The following is a 14,680-nucleotide window of genomic DNA, read 5'->3' as shown; positions in this document are numbered from 1 at the left end:
GCCAGATCCTTAACCCACTGAGCGAGGCCAGGGTTCGAACCTGCAACCTCATTGTTCTTAGTTGGATTCATTAACCATTGCACCACAACGGGAACTCCTCTTATAGTTTCTTTTTTCACATTAAAATTTTAATCTATTTGGAATTTATCCTAATGAAGGGTTTATCGTATATCAATAACCAACTTTATTTTTCCTTAGTGGCTATTTGTCACAATACTTTTATTGAATAATCCCTGTCTTTCCTCCAGTGATTTGGGATGCCACCTTTAGGATTATTATTAATCCTTACCAATTTGATGCCGGGGAAAAGTACCCTTTTCTGCTTTCATTTTCATGCATTTGACTATCTATATACAAATTAACTGTTTCCCTCATACCATCAGTGTTTCTTTCGTGTTTTGTGAATTTGTTATATGCAGGGCTATGCTCCTTGATTTTCATTTTCCTTTAGTATTGTTTGCGGCTGAAGCCGTGTCTGAAGTTTGTCTCCAGAGTGCTTTGCACATTTATTTCCTCACTTGATCATCATAGTTCAGCTCTAAGGTAGTTAAAAATGAAGCAGGAGTTCCCGTCGTGGCGCAGTGGTTAACGAATCCGACTAGGGACCATGAGGTTGCAGGTTCGATCCCTGCCCTTGCTCAGTGGGTTAACAATCCGGCGTTGCCGTGAGCTGTGGTGTAGGTTGCAGACGCGGCTCGGATCCCGAGTTGCTATGGCTCTGGCATAGGCTGGCAGCTACAGCTCCGATTCGACCCCTAGCCTGGGAAACTCCATATGCCGCGGGAGCAGCCCAAGAAATGGCAAAAAGACAAAAAAAAAAAAAAAAAAAAAAAAAAATGAAGCAGGTGAAGGACAAAGAGATCCATAACTTTCCCAACTGCATACAGTCTTTAGTAGCAGAGCCCCTATTAGAAAAAAAAAAAAAAAAAAAGCTCTGAAGATGCTTGTTTCCATGTATACCTTTAACCTGTTCGTTTGTTCGGCAGGGAGTAGCCCATTCAAGGCCCAGCACTGAGGACATTTCGCTGTGTTATGCCAACCGCTCTGCAGCCCTCTTCCACCTGGGTCAGTATGAAGTGAGTATCAGGATGCCTGGTGTGATTGGAGAGGCTCTGCAGGGTTCCCTTGGGGACGGGACCTTCACCCCTGTGTTGTTGGCCTTAGAGCACTGAAATGGGGCCCCGCTGCAGCTGGCTGAATGGGAAGCAAGTTGATATCCTCCCCAACTTGTTCTTTCTCCTGATTCATTTCCCCCGCCCCAGGTGACTCTGTGGGTTGACAAGAGAGCATCCACGTTCCACTGAGCCGTGGACTCTATCCAGCGGGTCAGCCGTGCTCAGGGTCAAGATCAGCTGTGAGATATGTTGCTAATAATACTTCAGGTTTCAAGTGTTTGCAGACTGTTTACTTGTTTGCGTTTCTTTTTTTAACGAAGCGGATGAGCATATTCAGGAATACCCCTGCAGTGTTACTTCTCATTCTCGATATGCATTTGAACGGGAAAGTGGAACTGCCTATGAGGGGGTAGGCTTTAGATGAGTGGCTTTCTCCTCATCCCTGAATTGAGGTCTAAGGACAAGTCTTACAGAAAGAAGAAGCATAACAGGGAGTTTGTGTCATGGCTCAGCAGTAACGAATCCGACTAGGATCCATGAGGATGCAGGTTCGATCCGTGGGTCAGGGATCCAGGGTTGCCCTGAGCTGCAGTGTAGGTCACAGACACAGCTTGGATCCCGCCTTGCTGTGGCTGTGGTATAGGCTGGCAGCTATAGCTCCGATTTGACCCCTAGCCTGGGAAATTCCATATGCCGTGAATGCGGCCCTTAAAAAAAAGCAAAAAAAATGTTAAAAAGATTCTTTTTTTTTAATTTTATTATTTTTTCTTTTTTGTTTTCTTTATACACCTGCAGCATATGGAAGATCCTGGGCTAAGGGTCAAATTGGAGCTGCAGCTGTGGCCTACACCACAGCCACAGCAATGCCAGATCCTTAACCCACTGAGCGAGGCCAGGGATCAAACACGCATCCTCATGGATACTAGTCAGGTTCGTAACCCACTGAGCCACAACGGGAACTCTCTTAGAGTTAAGATTCTTACTCTTTTCTCTTAGTCCAAAGGGCCTAAATGTGAACTTACGATTACTCAAAAAATTCTTTACTCTGGGGTTTAATTTAAATTCTTGGAGAATTCCAAAATGGATATACCCGAATGGAAAGAGAATAGATGTGTGTACACGTCTGACTGAATCACTTTGTTGTACAGCAGAAATGATCACAACCTTACTAGTCAACTATACGTCAGTAAAATTTAAAAAATGGAAAAAAATTACCCTTCACTTACTGTCGATCTTTGTTGAAACTTTCAAGTGGACGTTGTAGACTAGGGACCAAGGGTCACTTGGGGATTTCCTTTCTGTTTTCAGACATGCCTTAAAGACATCGTCAGGGCGCAGTCGCATGGATATCCAGAAAATCTTCAACCCAAGATGCTGCTGCGTAAGGCAGAGTGTCTGGTGACCCTGGGGAGACTACAGGAGGCGAGCCAGACCATCAGTGACCTTGAGAGTAACTTTGCTGCCACACCAACCCTAGCAGCTTCCCAATTTCAGATTCTGCAGAGAACCCTCTGTCGTCTGAAAAGGAAGGTACAAGAAAAGGAGACTCTCACGGAAACCTTCCCAGCCCTTCTCACCAAGGCCTTGGAGGATATGGAGCTGAGGGAAGAGAACGTGCACGTGCGCGGTGCCTCATCGTCCGTCAGCTTACGCGTGGACCCTTTAAAAGGCCGCTCTCTGGTCGCCACAAAAGATATCCTCCCAGGCGAGCTTCTGGTGAAAGAGGATGCTTTTGTGAGTGTCCTTAACCCAGGAGAAATGCCACCACGACACGAAGGCCTGGAGAGCAAGTGGGACACCAGAGTTACCAATGGGGACCTTTACTGTCACCGGTGTTTGAAGCCCACATTGGCCACAGTTCCCTGTGATGGGTGCAGCTATGCCAAGTATTGCAGCCAAGAGTGTCTGCAGCAGGCCTGGGACCTCTACCACAGTGTGGAGTGTTCTCTTGGGGGGCTGCTTCTCACCCTGGGTGTCTTTTGCCATGTTGCCCTGAGGTCTACACTTTTAGCTAGATTTGAGGATGTTGGCAAAGTCAGAATGACGCTTTGTGGTGAGACGTGTAACAGAGACGTCTCTTCCCCTGAAGGCAAGAATCTGGCACAAGCACTCAGTTATGACCTGGGAGGAGAGAGAGAGCAAAGAGGCAAAACAGTTGAGACCTCAGTTCCTGGATGTGGTATCGATGGAAAGTATGAAAATAATTATAACGCTGTCTTCCACCTTTTACCCCATACTGAAAACCATAGTCCAGAGCACAAATTCCTCTGTGCACTAAGTGTTTCTGCACTGGGCAGGCAGCTCCAAGCAGCCGGTTCACAGCCCTTCACAGCAGGTCTGAAGTCATCGAAGCTGGAAGCAGCCGAGGCCCCTGTGTTGTATCCCGAGTGGAATATTTGGGGAGTGGCCATGCTGAGACACATGTTACAGCTGCAGTGTAATGCTCAGGCAATCACGGCCATTCAGCAGACAGGTAAGGGGAAAACTCTTTTTTTCTGCCTTAAAATAATTATTCTTGACGTAGCTAAAGTTTTTAGGAGGAAAGAACTGTAAAGGAAAACAGTGGCCTGGAGTTCCCATCGTGGCTCAGCAGTTAACGAACCCAACTAGCATCCATGAGGATGCACGTTTGATCCCTGACCTCGCTCAGTGGGTTAAGGATCCGACGTTGCTGTGAGCTGTGGTGTAGGTCACAGAGGAGGCTCGGATCCCGAGTTGCTGTGGCTGTGGCTGTGGCTGTGGCTGTGGCGTAGGCTGGTGGCTACAGCTCCAATTGGACTCCTAGCCTGGGAACCTCCATATGTTGCGGGTGCAGCCCTAAAAAGACAAAAAAAAAAAAAAAACAAAAAAAACAGTGGCCTAATGGGAAATACCAGCTGTCTTATCATGATTATGCTGAGAAGTTAGATGACCTTAAATTACTTGATCCCACTCTGCCCTGGTTTTCTCACCTGTAAAATGAGTACCTTAATTCTACCTACTTTTACAGAGTTGTGAAGGTGATGCATTTGTAAAAATACTTTAAAGATAAAAATCCTACTGGAGTTCCCGTCGTGGTGCAGTGGTTAACGAATCCGACTAGGAGCCATGAGGTTGCGGGTTCAATCCCTGCCCTTGCTCAGTGGGTTAACGATCGGGCGTTGCCGTGAGCTGTGGTGTAGGTCACAGATGCGGCTCGGATCCCATGTTGCTGTGGCTCTGGCGTAGGCCGGCAGCTTCAGCTCCGATTCGACCCCTAGCCTGGGAACCTCCATATGCCACGGGAGCAGCCCAAGAAATAGCAAAAAGACCAAAAAAAAAATATATATATATATACTAATTTTTTTGCTTTTTAGGTTCACCATCTCTGAGTGCCATCTCTAATAAGACTCTACTGACAACAGATACTATTATAAGAAAGGAAACTGTTTCCAAGTATTTCTGTTGTGTGGTCTCTATTTTAGCAGATAATGTGTGTCAGTTCAATCAGTTCACTATACTTTTTTCAGTTTTGAGGGGGAGAATTGGGTAGTACCTACACCTAGGTTTTGTGGGCAGACTAGTATTAAATGTGGCTTCACTAATTAATTTTGTGGAGGGGAAGAATCGGGTAGTACCTACACCTAGGTTTTGTGGGCAGATTAGTATTAAATGTGGCTTCACTAAACTGTACATGCTTAGCTCTATTGATTGTCTCGCATGGGGTAATCTAGAATCCTGTCAACCTTCTGTTGTATATTTTTATCTTTAATTTTAATTCGGCTGCCAGGGTATATAGTGCTATAGGTATTTCAGTAGAGGTGTCTTGGGGCAGGACTCTCTTCCCCATCCTGAAGCACATGGACCAGCAAAATTAGCACTGGCCACATCCCACAGTACAACAAACTCACAGTGCAGGTTAACCTTTTTTTCTCTCTCTCCCTTTTGCTGCTTTGAGTCATTGCTACCTTCTAAAATATATCCATTGAGTGTTTTTCCAGAATTATGTTTTCCCTTGGGTATGTTCACTGGCATTTAAAAAAATACTGTTTTCATTTTGTTTTTCTGAATATAGAAATACTATATGGAGCTTCCAGATTATATGGTGGAAAAGCTACCAACGCTTATGTCTTGCCTCTTAAATACTTAGGAGAACATACAAAAGAGATATAAATGTCAGGAGTTCCAAAAACTATGGCAACTATTGTCTGGTAAACAATAGTAGTGACCACTAACTCCAGTCCGGCTGAATCCCTGAGGCAGGATAACAGCCATAGGGAGGAACGAAACTGTTCTGTATCCACTTTCCTCTATCGGCCTCCTCCTTACAGTGAGAAAATCTTAGCCGAAAGGCTTTTGCTCCTTTGCATGACATTGCATTACAGCCAGTTTTTCATTTGTATGGTGAGTTCTCTGTAAAATTTTTCACAAGCTGTTAAGAGTGAATTTTTGGATAGGAAGAATATATATACCTAGGAATACCTGTATTTTCTATGGCTCAAGAGGATTAGAGAAATAGGTTCGTAGCATAATATTTGCTACCTGGAGTGATGGGAAGAGGACTGTCTTCATTTTTTTTTTTTTTTTCTTTTTAGGGCCGCACCCACAGTATATGGAAGTTCCCGGGCTAGGGGTGGCATCAGAGCTGTAGCTGCCAGACACAACCACAGCCACAGCAACGCGGGATCCAAGCTGCATCTGTGACCTGCACCACAGCTCTCGGCAACACCAGATCCTTAACCCAGTGCTCGAGGCCAAGGATTGAACCTGTGTCCTCATGGATACTAGTTGGGTTCATTTATGATGAGCCACAACGGGAACCCCTCTGTCTTCGTCTTTGAGTTTCTAATATTCGATGCATGGTTTATTCTTCCTTATATGATGTTTTAAGTATAGACATAGAAAAAAATAACACTAGAAGTAAAAATACCAAAAATCTTTCTTTATTTTTTATTAAAGTATAGTTGATTTATAATATTGCATTAGTTTCAGGTACACAGCACAGTGACTTGGACATATATATATTACTCTTTTACATACAGTTTATTACAAGGTGTCGAGCATAGTTCCCTGGGCGATGCAGTAAATCCTTGCTGCTTATCTGTCTTATGTACGGTAGTGTGCCTCTGTTAATCTCCTACTCCCAACTTATCCCTCCCTCTTTGGTAACCACAGGTTTGTTTTCTATGTCTGTGAGTCTGTTTCTGTTTTGTAAACACGTTCATTTGTACTAGTTTTTATTTAATTTTATTCTATTGCTTTTTGGAGCCGCACATGTGGCATATAGAGGTTCCCAGGCTAGGGGTCCAATTGGAGCTACTGCTGCTGGCCTACACCACAGCCACAGCAAACATCAGATCCAAGCCGCATCTGTGACCTACACCACAGCTCACGACAACACCAGCTCCTTAACCCACTGAGTGAGGCCAGGGACCGAACCTACAACCTCATGGTTTCTAGTCAGATTCATTTCCGCTGCACCACAATGGGAACTCCTGTACTAGTTTTTAGGTTCCATGTCTAAGTGATGTATATTCAATTTGTTCTGACTTCATTCAATATAATAATCTCTGGGTTTATCCATGTTGCTGCAAATGCCATTATTTCATTCTTTTTTTTTTTTTTTTTTCCATAGGGCCAAACCTGAGGCATATGGGAGTTCCCAAGCTAGGGATCAGATTGGAGCTGCAGCTGCTGGCCTACACCACAGCCACAGCAACGCCAAATCCAAACTGCATCTGTGACCTACAACACAGCTCACGGTAACTTGGGATCCTACTGAGCAAGGGCAGGGACCAAACCCATATCTTCATGAATACTAGTTGGGTTCTTAAACCACGGAGCCATCTTGGGAACTCCTCATATTTCATTCTTTTTTTACAACAAGTAATATTTTATTGTATACATATATACCACACCTTTTTTTTTTTTTTTTTTTTTTTTTTTTTTTTTTTGCTGCACCCACAGCGTGCAAAAGTCCCTGGGCTAGAGATTGAACGCCTGCCACAGCAGTGATAATGCCAGATCCTTAACCTGCTAGGCCACCAGGGAACTCCAGTACTACATCTTCTTTATCTATTAGTCTATTGATGGACACTTAGTTTGCTTCCATGTCTTGGCTGTTGTAAGTAGTGCCACTCTGAACAAAAAAATACCAGTATCTTTTTTTTTTTCTTTTTAGGGCCACACCTGAGGCATATGGAAGTTCCTGGCCTACACCACAGCCTCAGCAACACAGAATCTGAGGCATATCTGCAACCTGTACCACAGCTTTCGGCAACACCAGATCCTTAACCCACTAAGTAAGACCAGGGATCAAACCCACATCCTCAACAGACACTATGTCAGGTTCTGAACCCACTGAGCCACAACGGAAACCTTGAAAAAAAAACCAAAATCTTAAGTAACAGTAATGAAGTCTGAAGTTGGAAATATGGGTGATTGGTACTTTCTTCTTTGAACTTTTTTTTTTTTTTTTTTTTTTTTTTTTGCTTTTTAGGGAGGCACCCGTGGCATATGGAAGTTCCCAGGCTAGGGGTCCTACATCACAGCCACAGCAACGCCAGATCCTTACCCACTGAGTGAGGCCAGGGATTGAACCCACATCCTTATAGATCTCAGTCGGGTTCGTTAACTGCTGAGCCACAAAGAGAATTCCTTTGAACTTTTCTATATTTTTAAAATTAAAAATACTTACACAGTGGTAACATTATTCTATTAAAGTTTAAATGTGTTCCATACCTTTCCCTTCAGTCTAGAGAAAAACCATTTTTAAGAAAAGTTTGCAGGAGTTCACATCATGGCGCAGTGGTTAACGAATCCAACTAGGAACCATGAGGTTGTGGGTTCGAACCCTGGCCTTGCTCAGTGGGTTAAGGATCCGGCATTGCCGTGAGCTGTGGTGTAGGTCACAGATGCAGCTCAGATCCTGCATTGCTGTGGCTCTGGCGTAGGCCAGCAGCAACAGCTCTGATTAGACCCCTAGCCTGGGAGCCTCCTAGAAAAGACAAAAAGACACACAAAAAAAAAAAAAGAAAGAAAGAAAAAGAAAAATTTGCAGGAGTTACTGCTGTGGTGCAGTGGGTTAAGGATCTAGCATTGCTGCCTCTGTGGTATAGGTTGCAGCTGCAGCTTGGACTCAGTCCCTGGCCCAGCAACTTCCGTATGATACAGGTGTAGCCATAAATTAAAAAAAAAAAAAGTTTGCAGAGAAAAAGATAAGAAAATGATAAAAATGAGTCTATAATAGTGTAAATAAGCTAAACTCCATTAAATGAATCTTCCAGAATGGGTCAAAAAGATTAAAATCTGGAAGTTCCTGTTGTGGTTCAGTGATAATGAGCCTGATTAGTATCCATGAGGATGCAGGTTTGATCCCTGGCCTCCCTCAGTGGGTTAAGAATCCAGTGTTGCCGTGAGCCATGGTGTAGGTCACAGATGCAGCTCAGATCTGGCATTGCTGTGGTGTAGGCCGGCAGCTGTAGCTCCAGTTGGACCCCTAGCCTGGGAACTTCCATATGCCACAGGTGTAGCCCTTAAAAAAAAAAAAAAGAGGCGTTCCCGTCGTGGCGCAGTGGTTAACGAATCCGACTAGGAACCATGAGGTCGCGGGTTCGGTCCCTGCCCTTGCTCAGTGGGTTAACGATCCGGCGTTGCCGTGAGCTGTGGTGTAGGTTGCAGACGCGGCTCGGATCCCGAGTTGCTGTGGCTCTGGCGTAGGCTGGTGGCTACAGCTCCGATTCAACCCCTAGCCTGGGAACCTCCATATGCCGTGGGAGCGGCCCAAGAGATAGCAACAACAACAACAACAAAAGCCAAAAAAAAAAAAAAAAAGAAAGAAAAATTAAAATCCAACCATATTCTGTTTACAAAGGTGACGCTTAACATAGAGTGTTTGGGCAAGACATGTCAGGAATCACAAGCAAATCAGGTTATTAATATTAATGTGAAACGGTAGAACTCAAGGTAAGAAATCTAGTAAAACAAGGCATTTTATTTTTGTAAAGGAGACTGTCCTGAAATAGATCATCAACCTCAGCTCTCAGCAACATAGAGATTCTGTCTATAAAACGAAAGTGGTTAAGTTTACAAGAAGAAACTGGCAAAAACTCCATAGATGTAAGAAACTTTAATATACCACTCTGACTTTGAGCAAATATATTAAAAAATAAGTATGTGGAAACCAAGATAACATAATTTAAGGTAGGGGACACAGGGCTATGTCCATCAAAGCTTGTGTCCTATAGACCAGCGTTTGGCCAACTTTTTTTTTGTAAAGGGCCAAATAGTAAATATTTGGGCCTTTGCAGGTCATATGGTCTCTTTTGCAGCTACTCAACTGCCTTTGTAACCTGAAAGCAGCCGCAGACGGTATACAAATGAATGCGCCTGGCTGGGCTTCAATAAAACTTGATTATGGACACTGAAATTTGAATATTTTATAATTCTTTCCATTTTTTTGTCAACCAATTAAAAATGTGAAAACCATTCTTAGAGCATATATGTACAGAAAGGGGCAGCAGGCAGGATTTGGCCCACAGGCTACAGTTCCCAGAGTCCTGATAGAGATAAAGATTTGGCAGATCTAAGAAATCCGGGGGAGGAATTCCCATTGTGGCTCAGCGAGTTAAGGATGTTGTCCTTAACTGACATTGTCTCTGTGAGGCTGCTGGTTCCATCCCTGGCCTCCCTCAGTGGGTCAAGGATCCAGTGCCCTGACAAGCTGCCCCATGTGACCTGGATCTGGTGTTGCTGTGGCTGTGGCGTTGGCTGGCGGCTGCAACTCCTATTCAACCCTTAGCCTGGGAATTTCCATATACTGCAGGTGTGGCCCTAAAAAGAAAAAAAAAAAAAATTCCAGAGGGAGGAAAATACCTCAAAAATCCAGCAATTGGAAGAAATTGAAAAAGTTATTAAAACATTTCCATAAAAACAAACCAGACCCAGTCTTTTCCATATGAGTTAGCCAAAACTTTTAAGGAATATATTTAGCCAAAATTTTAAAAAATAAAGAAAAGGAAAAAATATCTTTCCATGAACAGGCTGTTTTTATAAATATAAACTGCTCCAAGGCAAGGGGGAACCTGGCAGCCTTTCCCACTCATTTTGCAAAGCCCGGAATAAAAGCTATAGACCAGCCTCACTTGTGAATATAGATGTAGAAACCCTGGGGGGGAAAGTCAGTGCTCTATTACATCCAGCAGTTTATTAAAAGGGACAATAATATATAACCAAGTAGGATTTTTTCCAGAAATGCAAGGATATTTTAATTTGGAGGATATTAAAGAAGGCTAAATACAGAAACATGGATAAATACAGAGACATGCCGTATTCTTGAAAGATTGAAAACTGTAAAAATGACAGTTTCTGCACATTAACTGAATCAGTCTAATGCCATTTCTAACAAAATCACAATTGGATTTTTCTTAAAATTAACAGCGATGCTAAAGTTCATCTTGAATAAGTGTGTAAGAATAAGTTTTTGGGGTGTTTGTTTGTTTTGTCTTTTTGCCTTTGCTTGGGCCGCTCCCACGGCATATGGAGGTTCCCAGGCTAGAGGTTGAATCGGAGCTGTAGCCACCGGCCTACACCAGAGGCACAGCAACACAGGATCTGAGCCGCATCTGCAACCTACACCACAGCTCACGGCAACACGGGATCCTTAACCCACTGAGCAAGGCCAGGGATTGAACCTGCAACCTCATGCTTCCTAGTCGGATTCGTTAACCACTGAGCCACGACGGGAACTCCAGAATAAGTGTTTGAGTTTTAAAGCGGGGCTTGGTACTATCAGATTTCATATTAGCATTAAGCTACAATAATTAAAAATGGTATGGTACTGATGTGATAGCCCCCAGAAGTATCAGATTCTTTATTCTCATTAAAAAGTTAAATATTTAGGGGAGTTCTCGTCGTGGCGCAGTGGTTAACGAATCCGACTAGGAACCATGAGGTTGCAGGTTCAATCCCTGGCGACCCCTAGCCTGGGAACCTCCATATGCCGCAGAAGCGGCCCAAAGAAATAGCAAAAAAAAAAAAAAAAAAAAGGCAAAAAAAAAAAAGTTAAATATTTAGGAGTTCCCGGTTGTGGCTCAGTGGTAACGAATCTGACTAGTATCCATGAGGACTCGGGTTCGATCCTTGGCATTGCTCAGTGGGTTAAGGATCCGGCATTGCCATGAGCTGTGGTGTAGGTCGCAAAAAAGGCTCGGATCTGACTTTGCTGTGGCTGTGGTGTAGGCCAGCAGCTGTGGCTCCAATTCAACCCCTAGCCTGGGAACCTCCATGTGCTGTGAGTGTGGCCCTAAAAAGCAAAATAATAATGATGATGATAATAATAATAATAAAACTATAAAGTATCTAGAAAAAGATAAACGAACGTGTACGTAGTCTTAAGCTTGTAAGAAAAGCTTTCTAAAGCCTAGGATACCAAATGTAGGTAATTAGAAGACAGCCAGATTTAACTTAAAGACCAAATTTCAAGAACACTATCATCAGTAGAGAAGATAATGTAGGTGAGGTGAAAGGGATGCCCGAAGGAATGAAATATTGGACTGACCTCCTGCTCCACTCACGCTCACCACTAACTCTCGGTATGAACTTGGTCCGCTTGCTGAACCTCTGTGGTTCCACACGCTCTCATACGGAGGGGAGGACCAGGTGAACCTCCTGGCCTCTAGGGAAGATTATTTGCAGAAGTGACCACAGCAGTTCTTTCATCTCCACATCTGCCCCTTTGCACCTTGACATCGCTTTTTCTCCCATCAGGAAGTGGGGTCTGTTTCCCGGGCCCCTGAATCTGGGCCAGCCCTGAGCCTTGCTTTCAGCAGTGGAATGCTGGAGAAGCGATGTTATGTGACTTAGGAGTGAAAGCCTGAAGAGACCTTGCACCTTCCACTGTCACCTTTTTAAAATGGTGCTGTGGCCTGCGAACAAGCCTGGACTAACCTCCCTGAGAACAAAAGACCACACACCAAATGGTTGCAATCATAGTAGCTGACAGATCCCGTGAGTGAGCCCAGGCCAGACTAGCAGAAAAAATGTTCAGCTGAGCTCAAGCAAAGTTGCTGGCACACAGCATTGTACACAAATGAAATAACTGTTGTTTTAACACTTCCCACCCCAAAAACCCCATAAACAAAAATTAAAATATGAGCGACAAAATGAGGGAAAATCTCTAGCAACTATGCAATTTTTTTTTTTTTTTTTTTTGTCCTTTTAGGGCTGCACCCATGGCATATGGAGGTTCCCAGGCTAGGGGTCCAATCAGAGCTGTAGCTGCCAGCCTCCGCCGGAGCCACAGCAACTCGGGATCCGAGCTGTGTCTGCGACCTACACCACAGCTCAGGGCAATGCTGAATCCTTAACCCCCTGAGTGAGGCCAGGGATCAAACCCACAACCTCATGGTTCCTAGTCAGGTTCGTTAACCACTGCTCCACAACAGGAACTTCTTCCACGCGACTCTTAAAATCAATTTTAAAGAACTCGCGTAGTGGGAATTCCCGTCGTGGCGCGTCGGAAACGAAGTCGAAGTCGAGGAGTATTCGACCCCTATCCTGGGAACCTCCATATGCCACAAGTGCGGCCCTAAAAAGCAAAGAAAAAAAAATTAAAGAACATGCATAGTGATGAAAATGTTCTAAAACTGGATTGTGGTAATGATTGTACAACTTATGTAAATTCCCTTAAAAATCATCGAAATATGGAGTTCCCATTGTGGCTCAGCAGTAACGAACCTGATCCCTGACTGACAGAATTATAAGTGACTTATTTTCTGTATAATTTCCAGTTTAATTTTTTCTACCCTGTATTTATTTTGTAATTAGTTTTTTTAAATAATAAAAATAGCTCAGAAATTTTCTTTTGGCACAGCAGGTTATGGATCCAGCATTGCCCCTGAAGCGACTGGGTTTGCTGCTATGAAATGGGTTCAGTCCTGGCCTGAGAAATTCCACATGCCACAGGCATGGCCCCCCAAAAAGTAATTCAAATGCTATGAGTTTGGGGGTTTTGGTTTTTTGTTTGTTTTTTGTCTTTTTAGGGCCACATTGTTGGCCTATGAAAGCTCCCAGGCTAGGTGCTGAATCAGAGCTACAGCTGCTGGCCTACACCAAGCCACAGCAACTCAGGGATCTGAGCCGTGTCTGTGACCTACACTGCAGCTCATGGCAATGCCGGATCCTTAACCCACTGAGCAAGGCCAGGGATCGAACCCGCATCCTCATGAATACTAGTCAGGTTCATTACCACTGAGCCATAATGAGAACTCTTGAGTATTTTTTTTACATGAACATTTTTAAAACACTTAATACATATTGCAAAATTGCCCTCCAGGAAAGTCGTACCAATTGAACACCCACCAGCAATGTTCACTTTCATTTTTGAATTCAATCTAATTTTGTTCAGTCTGCTAAATTTCTAATCTTGTTTTATCCCTTTTTATTATTTCTTTGGGGTTGCAACACCTCCCGATTTAGTGTTCTCATTGAATTTCATTAGCAGCTGTTTCATTAGTAGCACAGAAGAAGGATTAAAGTGTTAACTTGGATAGACCTTGACAAAAACCTATGAAAATGTATGTTATTTGCATGAATCCTGTTTAATCAAAGTTCCTCAGAAACCTCTCTTTGGTACTTATTTTAAGGGAGAGAACTGGCCACGGATGATATTCTTAGACCTTAGCATATGTGGCTCTACCCCAGGCAGAGTGGCATATTCATGGTGTATCTGGATTCATGTTGTAACAAGGCTTAACGAGGTTCTACTCAGATTCAGATCAGTTCACTGCCCTTTGCTTTCACTTTGCAGCAACTGAGGAATTTCCCTTCACGCTGGATCTTTGATTACTTGATTTATATAAAAATCTCTTGTTTAGTAAAGCATCTACTAAAATAGGTATATTCTGGAAGTATTATGAATGAATCTTTTTTCTTTACTTGAATCTCATTTAAAACATACTAACAATATTAACAAGAGGCGTTTCCATGTGGTATGGCCGAAATGAATCAGGCTGGGGAGTTCCCGTCGTGGCGCAGTGGTTAATGAATCCGACTAGGAACGGTGAGGTTGTGGGTTCGATCCCTGCCCTTGCTCAGTGGGTTAATGATCCGGTGTTGTCGTGAGCTGTGGTGTAGGTCGAAGACGCGGCTCAGATCCCGCGTTGCTGTGGCTGTGGTGTAGGCCCGTGGCTACAGCTCCGATTCAACCCCTAGCCTGGGAACTTCCATATGCCGCGAGAGCGGCCCAAAAAAATGGCAAAAAGACAAAAAAAAAAAAAAAAAAGAAAGAAAGAAATGAATCAGGCTGGTATCCACGAGGATGCAGGTTCAAGCCCTGGCCTTGCTCAGTGGGTCAGGGATCCCGAGGTGCTGTGGCTGTGGTGTAGGCCGGCAACTATAGCTCCGATTCGACCCCTAGCCTGGGAACTTCCATATGCTGCAGGTGTGGCCTTAAAAAGCAAAAAAAAAAAAAAAAAACTAGCAAGATGAACTTTTGGTAAAATAATCAGTCCCTCTTTTTTTGTTGTTTTGTTTTATGCACAAAATGTTACATATTAAATTCAGTTGATAAGGCACCTACACACTCTCACTTTCTATGATCTCAGCTA

General features: G+C 43.6%; 1 protein-coding gene across 32 annotated transcripts in view; it reads left to right on the top strand.

Moving 5' to 3' along the window:
• SMYD4 (SET and MYND domain containing 4) overlaps positions 1 to 14,680 on the top strand; it is a 70,857-nt gene that overhangs the window by 24,970 nt on the left and 31,207 nt on the right. For 21 of the 32 annotated variants that reach the window (XR_014821539.1, XR_014821538.1, XR_014821535.1 and 18 more), the window contains exons 4-5: positions 987 to 1,076; positions 2,424 to 3,588. Coding sequence is in view for 12 of the 32 variants with exons in the window: in XM_021067577.2 (XP_020923236.1) it covers positions 987 to 1,076; positions 2,424 to 3,588 (1,255 nt within the window). In the remaining 20 variants the exon portion in view is untranslated. Of the gene's footprint in view, positions 1 to 986; positions 1,077 to 2,423; positions 3,796 to 4,177; positions 4,796 to 14,680 lie in introns of those variants that run through there. The other 11 variants (XR_014821542.1, XR_014821541.1, XR_014821551.1 and 8 more) reach the window with 3 other exon arrangements.

The sequence above is a fragment of the Sus scrofa genome, chromosome 12 (genome assembly GCF_054392235.1).
Source record: "Sus scrofa isolate SSC_HxYL_T2T_F1_AM1 chromosome 12, Sscrofa_HxYL_maternal_Yorkshire_Landrace_v2.0, whole genome shotgun sequence".
Classification (NCBI taxonomy): Eukaryota; Metazoa; Chordata; class Mammalia; order Artiodactyla; family Suidae; genus Sus; species Sus scrofa.
This window is presented reverse-complemented; position numbering and strand designations above follow the sequence as displayed.